Here is a 13,776-nt window from a genome sequence, read left to right as displayed (position 1 = left end):
ACCTGGGATGTGAATATGTTTTTCAGCATGTTCAGAGAACCTCACAGTTAGTGGGGATATGAATTGAGTTAAATATGATAGAAAACCTGTTAGTTGGACAAGTTATTGACCCTCCATGCTATAATAGAATAGTCTGGGTTAAAAATGGCTCTACATGTGCAAATCTGTAGGAAATATACCCCAGGAGATTTCATTTAGTTTATTTATTCAGCACCTATTCACAATTAATGTTGCTTCATTCACTTTATAGAAAATTAACTCAATCCAATCATACGGAGAAGCAGAAATTTGGAACAATACGCTAAAGTTTGGATTGTTGTAATTCTCTTTTTGAATCTTTTTTTACAGTGCTTTTACACATAAACCATGGGATTTGTTGAAGGGAATTCCCGACCAACACACTGTGATCTGTGCTTGTTCTGTTGCTGCATAATATTCTTCCCTGTTGGCTTTATTTCCCCAAACATGCTTGAAATGCGGTTCGCAGTTAGCATCAAGCTGAATCTGAGCTGTCAAATGATGCAGACTCCTGAAATCCTCGCGTTCGCGCTGCTTCCGCCACTGCACTCTCATGCTCTGCTTCACATTGTTTCGCCGCGTAGATGAGACGTCCCTGGAGGCCGGCATCCGAGTTCAGATCCACAGTCAGGACGAGCCTCCCTACATCCACCAGCTGGGCTTCGGCGTCTCGCCCGGCTTCCAGACCTTCGTTTCATGTCAGGAGCAAAGGGTAGGCCTTTTTTCATCCCTGCTTTGCTGCTGTTTGTGCTGCCCTCCCTGAAACTGTTCGCCGCTGGAAGCTCAGCCTAGTCTAATACATGTCTGTGTACTTAGCTGACCTACCTGCCCCAGCCCTGGGGGAACTGCCGCTCCACCAGCAGGGAGAAGTTCCCGGGATACGACACGTACAGCATCAGCGCCTGTCGCCTGCTCTGCGAAACCAACGAGGTCATGCGCGTGTGCAACTGCAGGATGGTTCACATGCCTGGTAAGAAACGCAGAAAACTGCATGTGTGAAACAAAATCTGTATAAAAACGTATCAGGGCCACGTACGAAGGGGGGGAAAATGAATACATTTCTGCCAAAAAATCTCTGAAATGTTCTAGAAAAAACCAGGCAGTTTCTGAGTTTCAAAAGTCAAAAACTCAGAAATCTGGAGATCTCAGAAGTTTTCTAGAAAAAAGTTACAATTTCTCAGATTGAACGGTCTGAAATGTTTTACCTTTGAAACTCAGAAATTTCATTGTTTGTTTTTTTTTGTTGTACGTTTCTGAGAGTAATCTCAAAATGTTTTTTTGGCCAGAAATATACTCCGTTTTCCTTTTTGTAAATTTATTTATGCATTTGTGAGTTTGCATAGTAAAAAAAATGCTAGAAAAAACTCAAGGAAAAAAGTTAAAAATTAAAAATGTTAAACTTTTGAAAGTTTCTGAAAGGTTTTTTTTAAGACGTCTGGGTTTTTGGGCTGAGATTTACTTCCGTCTTTTTTTAACCTTGATATTTGTGAGTTTGAAATGTTTTTTTAAAAATCTGGAAAAACTTTTTAAAAGTTTCAATCTTGAAACGTGGAAATTTCCAATCTTTCAACTTTTTTCTGAAAAATTTCTGGAATTAATCTCGAACTTTGTGCGTTTTCTTCGAGCAAATTGTAAAATTTTAAAATATTCTTGTTTTTTCTAGAAATTTTCTGAAGTTAATATAAATATTTCTGGGTTTTCTGGCTGAAATTTACTCCTCTTCCATTTTTATCTACAATCGCCCTAAAAACTGAGGACATTTCTGAGTTGGAAAAGTAAAACATTTGCTAGAACAAACTCAGAAAGTTTTTCCTAGACACTTTATCTTAATCTCCAAATTCTTTTCTAAAAAATGCTCGACTTTTCAAACTCAGAAAGTTCCTTGTTTTTTCTAGAAATTTTCTCAGATTAACGTTAAGATCTTTGAGATTTTGGCTGAAATTTACTCCTGTTTTTTTATCTACAGCTGCTCTAAAAACAAAGGAAATTTATGAGGTTGAAAAGCAGAAAATTTGCAATAATAATAAAGAAACACAAATTCTCTAATCCAACATATGGAGACTGTAGAAGAAGAAAGGCGTCACAAGCAGAACTCAGTAATTACAAAGCAGCCTTGTCCTGACTAATACTTTGATCCAGTCTGATCATTTTGTCTCCAACTGATGCAAATGTAAAAAAAATCCAACTTTATTTCTGTCTAATAACTGGAAGTTGACCAATACTTGGTGCTGAAACAGAACAATGATCCCAAGTGAAGGAAAAAATGTTATGCGAAAGGTTTGCAGAAACATTTATCTCCAAGCCTCAACAAACTGAAGCAGCCAAACATGTTATCGCAGACTGATAACATCATACAGAAAACAACTGATTCAACTCATTCCAGCTGAAGATGATTGTTCCAGATGTTGCGTCATGTGGAAAATGTTTCTTTTTTTCCCCAAGCTTTTATTGGCAGTTATGACATCTTTCCTCCTCCAATGACTGCTTTGTGATTTGTTCCTTGGAATTAAGCTGAAAGCGTATCTGAGGTTGATTGGAATGTCGTCGGTTTCCACTGATGTGGTCACAACCACTTTGGAAGCGATTAAAGTGAAGAAATGTAAAGCTGTCATCACAGTTGCCATAATTCATCCCGTTGGACTCAGTGTGTGGAACCATTAAACCGCTGGATTAAAAGCCACAGGGTTAATCGCAATCAGCACGAAGTGGCACAAGTGAAAGAACTGAGATTTTACGGTAATAAACGACATGAAACAAATTTATGTCTTCAAAATGACTGTCAATGAGAACCCTCATTACGTTTCTCCTTTTCAAAGAAAACCATTTGAGCAACCTCCCTGTGGAGAATCTGAATGTGCTGGAGAGTTGGGCCTGACAAACATCAGGCGACATATTTGCGCTCGTGCGTCATCACGGTTTGAGAGCAGGAAGTCAAAGAGCTGAGTCACTGGAAGCAAGCTGCTTGAGTGATGTGGCTAACGAGCAGGCGAGAAGGCCAGAGCTCCGAGTCATGGGAGGAAATCCGCACCGTCTCCAATGTCACACCACAGCCGACACTTAAAAACACCTAAATGAATGGCTCAAGTAATCTGAGGTAGAAACGGTTTAAAGAGCAACTTCTAAAGGAGGAAATCCAACCGATGTGGCCGTCACAAGCTGATAAACCACTGGAACCGCAATTCAGTTCAGTTCCTTTAAAAAGCACCAATTAGCAACAGGTGTCATCTCACCTCACAGTGTCTTACAAGGACACTAAATACAGGATTTATTTTCAGAAATAAAATTAATTCATCCAGTACATCCCAGTCTTATGAAGAGATACAGCCCATTTCAGTGAAAGCTTTCAAGTGGCCTAGTCAAAGCAAGTCCAGCTGTGGTGCAGGTCTTTTCTGCTTGAACATCCTCCAATGTCTATTCTGAAAGTCTGAGAAGAAAAGTCAGAAGGTTAAAGGAAATTTTTAGATTTAAAATGTCAAAATTCTGAGAAAAAAGTTTGAATTCTGAGTTTAAACACAGAATTCTTACTTAAAACGGACAATTAGTCAAAATTTTAAAATTAAATTCAGATTCATGAGAGTAAGGACATAATTATGAGTGAAAAAGGGCAGTTTTCTAATTTTAATCACAGAATTACCAGATTAAAGTCAGAATTTTGAAGTAAAGTCAAAATTCGGAGATTAAAAACATAATTCTGGGATTAAAGTGAAAATTCTGGGATTGAAGACAGAATTCTGTGATTTATATCAGAGTTTTGAGACTAAAAACATAATTTTGTAGAAGAAAGTCAGATTTTTTGATTTGGAGGATGAAATGTGGCTGTTAAAATGTTTTACAGCATTTTAATACGTGTAGGTTTGACTGTGTAGTTTAGAGAAAATTCCCAGTAAATTCAAACTTGTGCTCCTCCTTATTGTAACGAGGACTTTTGGAGTGTTTTTTTCTGAGAGTCATAAATGTTTTATATGAAACCTGTTTTTAAAATCAGCTCTGCTACATAACCTCCTGCTGCTCTTATTCATCTCAGATATAAAACTACCAGAAAAGCACCTTTCCATTAAAGTCTCTGTGTGTATGTTCACAGAAAAATCCCCTCCGTTCTCCTTTTAATTAGGAATGCAGTGACTTTATAACAAAAGCTACCGGCAGATCCTTTGATGAAGACTTTAAACGCTTTGCTGTCAGGCGCAATGAGCTGCTGGGGGAATTTCTGGATGAACTGGAAGTCATTTGAAATCCAGTTGATTTATTTTAATTGTTTTGTAGACCTTTTTAAACACCCCATTAGACTCCAGGGGCCATCTGAAGGCATTAGAGAACTCTTTAGATCTTATCATAACACCACAGACTCAGAGAGAAAAGAACAGTTCATTTGTGAGAGGTTTAAATAAGGAAATTATTCACCTGAGACTCTGCAGCCTCAGAATGTGGCTGTAAATCTGAGAAAGTATCCAAACGCTTAACTTTAATTTCATGTTATTGCTTAAAATTTAGACTTTATTTGGAAGATTAACACAGAATTACACAAAATTGTGACATGGAAGGAGGACAACATGTCAATATTTTTCACATCTGAAAACCTGAAAAGTGTGGTATACATTTTTGTTTAGTTCCTTTAAGTCAATAGTTTACATAAACACCTTTTCCAGCTATTTCAGCTGCAAGTCTTTTGAGGAATGTTTCTACCTATGAATGGATTCCATTCATTTGCCCATCTGCCTGCATCTGCCTCAGCATACCTCTGCCACCACCATGTTACACAATGAGGAGTGTTCTCTGTAAAAACGCTAAATCTTACCAACTGTTTTTGGTCTAGTTTCAAATTTGCAAGCATCTTAGGCCACTTGAAATAAGACCTAATTAACATACAAGTCACTTTTATGCAAGAAAGGGGAGTTTGTATTACATAAATAATTCCTTAATATAGTTTTATTTAGTATTAAATAAAGCTAAATAAGTTTACCTAGTAAACCCGTTACCTAGTATTGCTAGGTAACGGGCTGAGCTTCTCTGGGGTTGCCAGGTAACGGGCTGAGCTTCTCTGGGGTTGCTAGGTAACGGGCAGTACCAGCGAATTTGTTTTTGAAACTGAGGTTTTTGAATCGGGTCAGTTCCCAGACACCCAAAAACATTAATTTGTAGCTAAAAACCAGCTGGGCCCTTTTTTTAAGCGCTTTGGATGTTTTTAGAAACAGCTGAGACCCAAACGGAAGTACAAAAACATGCAAAATGTGAAATTTTACTTAAAACAAGCTCTTATGTCTTGCTGAAAAGTTATTTGTTAGTGGACTGACATATTCGCACTAGAAAACACATGGTAAGATTTTGTGTTTTTGCAGTGTTCACACTGAGGTGCAGTGCTCATTTTCTGCCGGTTTGTCTGCAGGCCTGAAAACTCAGTTATGGACTCTGATCCAATCTATGTTTGAAGAAAAAATTAATAATGCTTCTGATAAGTTTGAAGATCTCCCAAACCTCTAAGCTGACATTATCTTGCAAGGGTTATTTCTCTTCCCAAGTTGCCCCAGAGGGTCGTAGCATCTGACAGGTAATGAGCAACCCCACTTGATGGGGCAGGACTAACGCATGTGGGCCAGCCCAGAGGAAAAGCCACGGAAACGGCTTGAATTGTCATGTAAAGAGAAGTTACTGTCAGAAGAGAGTAACGCCTCAGCAATACTACCAACCATAGCTTTGCAACATCAGCCAACGGTCTGCGCTTACCACTTCTTCTTTGCTAACGTACATTTCATCACCATATCAAGCATGTTATAGTTTTAATGCTGACGTGGATTAAATTAGGGGTAAATGTGTACATGATTAAGTTAATCAGCCTTAAATAAAGGTCAGATATATTAAAAATAAATGTAATTTGAGCGCAGTGTAGCTAGTTTTGTTTATTTCTAAGTAAAAACACTGTTTTAAAATCCAGACTTCACTGTTTACTGATAAATGATGCAGAATAAGAGCCTTTTGAACTGATTTATAGTAATGCAATAGAAATTCCTGGTGGCAGTGGTTAGGATGATTATTGTGTTATGTTGTTTCTTCTCGTTATTAATTATGATTAAATGTTTAACAATAACAGAAATCAGGTTACATAAAGTAGCTGGTGACGCAGGACAATGAGGACAAATATTTTTTACTGCCATGAAGTGACGACACATTTTTCCTTCAATAATGTAAACTCTGGTTTTCCTCTCAGAGCTGCCTCACATTTAAAGCTTTTAAGATGAAGTGCAAAGGTTTTGTAGTTATTTGCTTTACTTTTAATGTGAACATTTGTTGGAGTTTTTTCTGTTGTTTAAATTTCACACAGTGTGTCAATATTAAAGGTATTTGTTTTTCAAACTTTCTCATTTTGCTGGGCGTTTTCTGTATTAAAGTTTAGTAAATCACGTGACTGAAAAACAAAGCTGTAATTTTCATAATTTTCTATTTTCAAAATACTTTTTAAAACACCAAGAAAATTTATTTATGTAATTATAATCGTAAACGTTTTTTCACATTTCTCCATGTTGCAACCACAAAGTTTGCATTTTTGGGGAATTTTATTTCATATACAACAACACAGAGTAGTCCATAAATGTGATACGTTTGGGAAATAATATATGATTTTCAACTTTATTATTAGAAATTTATTTTTAAAACATAAAAAGCATCAGTGCGTTATGATGCTACCACCATGTTTCACAGTAGAGATTGGTTACTGAGGGTTTAAGTGTTAGTTTTCTGCCTCACATAAACCAAAACATTTGATTTTACACCAGAAAACTTTGTCTGCTGGTTCTTCTTTATGTCTTATGCCAAACTGTAAGCTGGATTTCTAATTACTTTTTTCAGCAAATCTAATAGTTTTCTATTTTTTTTTCAATAGTTGACAAATTCCCCTGCCTGAACTGTGGATTTCTGCAGCTCCTCCATAGTTAATGTTCTTGCATAATTAATGCTTTAATGAGATTAAATTACATACAGGTGGACTCTACTCACTGATTAAGTAATGTATAAAGGATTTTGTTTTACATTAAAAAAGCATTAATTATTCTATATAAAAGGTATGCAGACACTTTATCTGATTGTGAGCTATAGCCTTTATTTTTGTCAAAAACCTCAGATTTATTTTAAAAGTAACGATTCATAAACATTGGGACTCAGTGAGACCATAAATTGTATGTTTTATTTAGAGATTTGCAAGTTAAAAAATTAATATTTCAGTGCCTCCTTCTATTTCTATATTTGGGTGTCCACCACAAAAAGAAGCCATTAAGCTGTTCTTGTTCCTGATGTGTGGACAGCAGACAGAGAATGGCTTTTTGCCTCTTCTCTCAAATACATCTTGAAATGTAAAAAAATATATATTTAAAATATGAAATCAGACGACGGCGGCTCCGTTTTTTTAGAGAAAAAGATATTTGTCGAAACCTTTTAACGTTTCTCCACAAACATTAGCCCCATGAGTGTTTCTCTCCCAGACAAACACACAAATACAAATTAATTGTCTTGCTGATGAATACGTGTCATTAATGACCTGGGCAGTGTTTGTTTTCTGCAAAGAAGTGGCTTGTTGATTGGATTTTAAAGAGTGTCTAAATATGCCCCGCGGGCAGAGCCAGCACGCTCCATTTCTCCGTGCAATCAAGGACGGACGTCCAAGACGGGGCCGTGAAGCGCGCCCGCCTTCATGTGGAGACGAATGATCAGCTGCAGAGGAGCGTTGTTCACAGACGCGCTCCCTCATTGCAGCAGACACGGGTCACTGAGCATTTTGTTTCTGATTGATCAAATTCACATTCTGCTCTTATTTCCAGGAACTGCAGATATCTGCCCTCCCAGTAAAATCAACTGTGTTGACAAAGCACTCGGTAAGAAACAATCTTCCCTCATTTCTTTTCCCATTACCCCAAAAACACAATCGGTAAATACGATAAGGATATTTTTTCATATTCTCTTTGACTGGATATTTTAAAATGACTTTTTCTCGTGGTGATTTGGGTACTTTAGCGCTTGATGCCAGCGCTGCTTCCACACTGAATGTTTCAAATTAAAGCTGCGCTTCATTCCCCAGCGCCCATCAGCCTCGACTCTGACCTCACCCTCCCCTTTCAGCGGATATCGTAGCCGAACCTTGGTTTCAAAGAAACTCCAGTGAAAGGGGGCCATTTTATTGACTTGGCTGGACAATTATCATTTCTCAGCCAAATAAGCCAGAAATTTAATTATGTCTCCCTTCACTGAATTGAAACTCTGTTTAAAATGTGGCTGAATGAGATCTTAGATATATCTTACAAGAATGGGTCGCATTCATGTGGGCCATATTCCTGACTCAAACTGATGGATTTACCACTCCATCAAAGGTGATGTATTAAAAAATAATTTCTGCATTTACGTAGAGGTGCTTTCTTCCTACATCAGACAGACGTAGGCCTCCATGCTCCTGCATACAAATAACCTTATTGTTAGAGTTGTAAAATCCATAAATCATCAAATTATAATTACTGCTTTCAGTGCTTCCTCTGAACATTTTTAGCCAGAACTGAATGCTTTCCGAATTTTAAGAGACAGGCTGGGAAAGGGAGTGCCATTGTTTCAGAGATCATAAATATGTATTTAATCTATCAATATGCCAGCCACTTACTGTATGTTTGTCTTAATTGAATAAAAGGTACTATATGCATTTTCTTCTGCAGACTTTACTTGTTCATTTAGTCAGAGAAAATGTCTTCTGCAGTTATTTCTGTGAATTCAACTGCTGCAGTTCTCCGTTAGACGATAGTCTGTTGATTTGTTGTGAACCCTTAAGATGCACTGATCAGTTTTCTGCCAAAGTCTGATGTCCAGTTTTTGCAAAGCGTTGTGCTGCAGATAAGCATGGAAATCGATTCCAATTTATTTATAAGATCTTTAAGATAAGACCATACAAGAAAAGCATTTAAAATGTTTTTTTTGTCTAACCTTTCTGCTTGAGGGGTCATTAATTATTTGTACTAGAAGCAGAGGCAATTTACATTAAATAGTCGATATACAACAGGTTTTGCTAAGGACTAAACCCTTAAAGCAGACTTTTCAAAATGTTTTAAGTGTCTTACACTTGCAAATAGTGTTGCATTACTAAAACAGGACTCTTGTGTTTTCCTACAGAAGATCCTAAATTTAAGTGTTAGCTTTCCAAAAGGTTAACATTTCTAAATCCAACATGTTTTATGACGAACAGAGGCTGAGGAAGAATAGTTAAATAACAGAAAATCTGATGCACAGCAAGTCTTGCTCTCTCTCGCCCTTTTTCAGCCAGAATAAACCGGACACCCTGCAAAAACACAAAATCTTACCGAGTATTTTTGGTCCAGTTTCTAGTGCAAATATCTGAGTACACTTGAAATAAAACAAAACTAACTTACAAGTAACTTTGACTTGTTTCAAGTCAACAATTCCTTATTGGCAGATTATTTCACTTATAACACGGGGAAAATGTCTTGTTATAAGTGAAATATTTAAAACATGCTCCTATATTAAAACAAGCTCCTACATCTTGCTGAAAAGTTACTTGTAAATTAGTTTTGTCTTATTTTAAGTCTACTTAAATACACTTAGACCATGTGAAGAACCATCGAAGCTGTACACTGACTTAATGTGGCTGTAAATGAATATCAGCTCAAAAATACTCCAAAGATAAGCCAGTTTAGACGAAGGATGGATGGAATATTTACTGGAAAATCAACCTCTTTCACTCCAGAATCATGTTATGTATTTGCGATGTTCAGAGTTGCTATGGTAACGGTAACCCGGGGGACAACGGGTCGGTTAGAGCAAGGCGGTTGAAGACCAAAATACTTGATCAACAGTGGATGTTACAGCACAACGAGACTGAAACGTCTCCGTATCTTTGATGTTATGCCGTTACAAAAAGGGATTGAAGACATAACAAATCTCTTATGTGATTATTTTCAATGTGAAATAAGTTTAATTCAAGTTAAAATCACAACTTATGTCTGTTAAAACTGTGTGTTTGCAGCCCAGCTACAGAAGAACAGTGGGGATATCTGTCCATGTGAGACGCCCTGTAATCTCACCCGCTACGGTAAAGAGCTCTCCATGGTCAAAATCCCCAGCAAGGGCTCGGCTCGCTATCTGTCCAGGAAATATGACAAGTCAGAGGACTACATCAGGTACGGAGAACGACTTCAGCCAGAAACAAGCTTGCTTATGAGCGGCGGTGTGTGGCTCAGTTAGGGAGTCATAAAGTATGCCCTCCATCCTGTGCTAACAAACAACAATAAATATAAAGTAGAATCAATTAGATTTTCATCCAGGCATCAATTTACGTTTGTTCCAGTAAACAGATGTTGATTATTGGAACTATTTTTAATTCAATCTAATGGTAATAAACATTTATTGCTTTGTGTTATATGAGTAGAAGTAATTACTATGATGAAGTGGGAGTATTTGTTTTCCAGCGTTAGTCTTTCTGTCACTGGAAAACATGCATCTTAACAGCAATTTGACTGGTTTCAATAGAGCTAAGACACCTCAAGCAGAACTTCATTTACTGTTGTAAAATATAACATTTATAGGTGTGGTAAGCAAGATTTAAATTTCAGAACATAAAGCATTCCTATCCCTTGGACTTTTCACAGTATGTCATGGTACAACCAAAAAGGTCAGGATATTTTATGTGATACAAAAACACAAAGCGAAATCCAATAAGCGCCTCCAACTCTACATTTACACTAGCATGTGAAAAGGGCTGCAAACAGATGCCCAATTATACAGCTGTACATCTTTGAAAAGCAGAAGAAGAACCTCCTGCACAACCAACAAGACTTTCGCAAGTAGCTTCTGAACTGTAAATCAACAATAAATCATTTGCCTTTTCCAGCAGCCATTGTAAAGTGCATATAGAAACCAGCTGACCAAATGTCCTGGAGATCCGCTTGGGTTGCTAGGTGACTGGCTGGGCTTAGCTGGGGTTGCCAGGTAATGGCACAGTAGCCATAGAATGTGTCGTAGCTCCTTTTCCAGACACCAAAGAAACATTAAGGACTTGGGTTGTTTTCTATTTTATCTCTGCGCGAGATAGTCAGAAATGTCCTCCTCCAATAACTAATGCACAAGTCTTGGCTTGACAGTTACCAGGACAATGGCACTTACCTCACTTTGATTTTTAAAGTGGAAAGTTTTGTGCTGTTTTTCTGTACTTGGACCCCGAAATATTAAGAAACTCTTTATTATTTGCCTCTTTCATTTTCCAACATGCACAAAGCAAAGTTTGCATAAACATGGATGAGGGTGTCTGATTTGGAAGAACTTGCCTGGAACAGAGTCCTGGCCTCAACCCGTTCGAACACATTCAGGATGAATCTAAGCAGAGACTGTAGGCCAGAATTTCTCATCCAACATCAGTGTTTGACCTCAGATATACACTTCTGAAGGAATTGTCAAAAATGTCCACAAACACTCATAAAACTTGTGGAAAGAATTTCCTGAAACCAGAAGCTGTTAAAACCCAAAAAGCTGACATCATAAAAACTCTTATGTATTAAAAATTTGATGTTACTCAAGCTTATAGGTGTACCAAAGCTGAAGAGGTTAAACTTTTTGGAATATACTTCATTCGGTCCCTGGCGGTGTCATCTGAATTTGACTGCTTTTATATCAAATTTAGTTTTAGATTGGACTAGAAGTGGTATTTTATCCAGTCTGTTTGTGTGTTTGTAGTTTTAAAGTGCCTTGAGATGCTATTCATTATGAGTTAGCTATATACAGTAAATCAACATTTTGCAGATTTTCTTGAGGAAAAAACACATAAACACATACTTATATTTCTTTACATTAATCTCTCCCAATGAAATACATTAATTTTTATTGTAATAAAGTGACAAAAGGTGGAAAAGTTCAAGGAACCATCAAGCAAGATGTTCTATGGAGCACTTGCTAATATTTAAAGCTAATTCAGTTCAGGGGGAATCTGTAACGCCTCTCAGTGTCTAATCAACGGGATATAAGAGCAGATAAACATGGCTAAACCACAGAGCCCATGAAGATTCACAACATTTAATATTACGAGACTCTATAAACTCCAGAGAGACCGGAGGATGTGAGTGACTAAGCATGCTGTTGGTGCACGTCCTGCTCATCTCTGTAAAACCCTGAAAGACCTCATTATCTCACAACCCCTGGTTAGATCTATTCAAAACACTGTAGGCCTCGTTATCCTATCCTGTGTTAACGTGACCAAAAAGATGACTTGGTGAATTTATTTTAAATGAGGTCTATTTGAAGTGAATAACAGGGAAAGAACAGATGTTTTCTGAATTGCTGTTTTCCGTCTCTCTTTTTTTCCTGTTTTTTTACAGAGACAATTTCTTGGTGTTAGATATTTTTTTCGAAGCACTGAACTATGAAACAATTGAGCAAAAGAAAGCATACGATGTCGCAGGATTATTAGGTAAGAAATCCTCTCTTTTAAAATAAACTGTCTTTTCAAAACTGTGGCGCTCAATTTTGTAAAGACTTACAGAAAATGCAAACTGTCACTATTACTGCTTTTCTTAAACATTGCTGTTCTATGTTTCAGGTGACATTGGTGGACAAATGGGTTTATTCATCGGCGCCAGCATCCTGACAGTCTTAGAAATACTGGATTACATTTACGAGGTACAGTCTTCAAGTTGCTGGATTTGAAGCAACACCAAGAGCTTGTTACTAAATATATTGTTGACTTTAATCCAGACAAAACACTGATTCTGTGAATCTACATTCTAGTTCCAGTGCAGAAGCGTATAGAAACTTATTAAAGCAAGCATGTGATGTTGTTTTTTAGCTTTTAGTAATTTATTTAAGACATCAATTTGTTGGGACACTCAACTGTCTCTAACTTTCAGCTGGTTAGCTATTGGTACGAAGGGAAAGCTGAAAACTTTGGACTTAATATGGCTGAAAAACATATGACAATATGTGTGTTTCATATCTGTCAAAATCAATAATTATTGATTAGTTTTTTGTTTTTAATGTCTGAAATACTGTCTGCTTTATCCACAGTTTTTGTTCCCTGCCGTTGTTGTTTATTTTTAAGCCGTTATTAGTCACAGTGGCAGAACCTTGAATTGCTGCTGCGCAAGTTACTCTACAGGTCGTTGCTAGGTAACCAAAGAATAAGTGAGTTGCTAGGTAACCAAAGAGTGAGTGAGTTAGTTGGTGCTACCCACTTTGCTTAGCTAGACGTCAGAGGTCTCCCAGAATGCTGTGCAGTTCTGGATCGGACTCCAGTAAACTTATTGAATATTTTATCAAACGTATTATCTATTGATATTATTATCGCGATTATATACTGTTATTTATTTATTTTCAAGCCAAACTTTGTAGGTAATGCTCCTTTTTACGAACCATATTCACTCTGTTTGATACACCAGTACCACTGGTAGCTAATTAGCCATTAGCATGACGCTGCCACCACCATGCTTGACATTTGGTACGGTGGTCTTAGGTTTAGAGTGAAACATGAAAAGAAAGAAGAAATCTGTAAGGGGGCAAATGCTTTTGAGCACAAAACTATATGAATACAATGATTTTACGGCGAATTCCTCTTCCAAATGCTGTATTTCTTTCCGGGTTTTTTCTCCCGCCTGACTTTCTCTCGGTGAAACCAGCTGATCAAGCATCGGCTACAGCGTCTGCTGAGACCGCAGAAAGAAGAGAAGAAGAATACCCAGCCGACCACAACTGTTGCCACAGTGGGTCTAGAAGAAATGAAAGCAAAGGTACTGA

The 13,776-nt window shown here is 37.3% G+C and overlaps 1 protein-coding gene across 1 annotated transcript in view; it reads left to right on the top strand.

Moving 5' to 3' along the window:
* asic4a (acid-sensing (proton-gated) ion channel family member 4a) overlaps nt 1-13,776 on the top strand; it is a 128,418-nt gene that overhangs the window by 113,168 nt on the left and 1,474 nt on the right. Inside the window, exons 3-9 of the mRNA XM_028024129.1 lie at nt 603-730; nt 835-988; nt 7,824-7,877; nt 10,025-10,178; nt 12,366-12,457; nt 12,587-12,666; nt 13,659-13,769. Coding sequence (XP_027879930.1) covers nt 603-730; nt 835-988; nt 7,824-7,877; nt 10,025-10,178; nt 12,366-12,457; nt 12,587-12,666; nt 13,659-13,769 — 773 coding nt within the window. The remainder of the gene's footprint in view (nt 1-602; nt 731-834; nt 989-7,823; nt 7,878-10,024; nt 10,179-12,365; nt 12,458-12,586; nt 12,667-13,658; nt 13,770-13,776) is intronic.

The sequence above is a fragment of the Xiphophorus couchianus genome, chromosome 7 (assembly GCF_001444195.1).
Source record: "Xiphophorus couchianus chromosome 7, X_couchianus-1.0, whole genome shotgun sequence".
NCBI lineage: Eukaryota > Metazoa > Chordata > Actinopteri > Cyprinodontiformes > Poeciliidae > Xiphophorus > Xiphophorus couchianus.
This window is presented reverse-complemented; position numbering and strand designations above follow the sequence as displayed.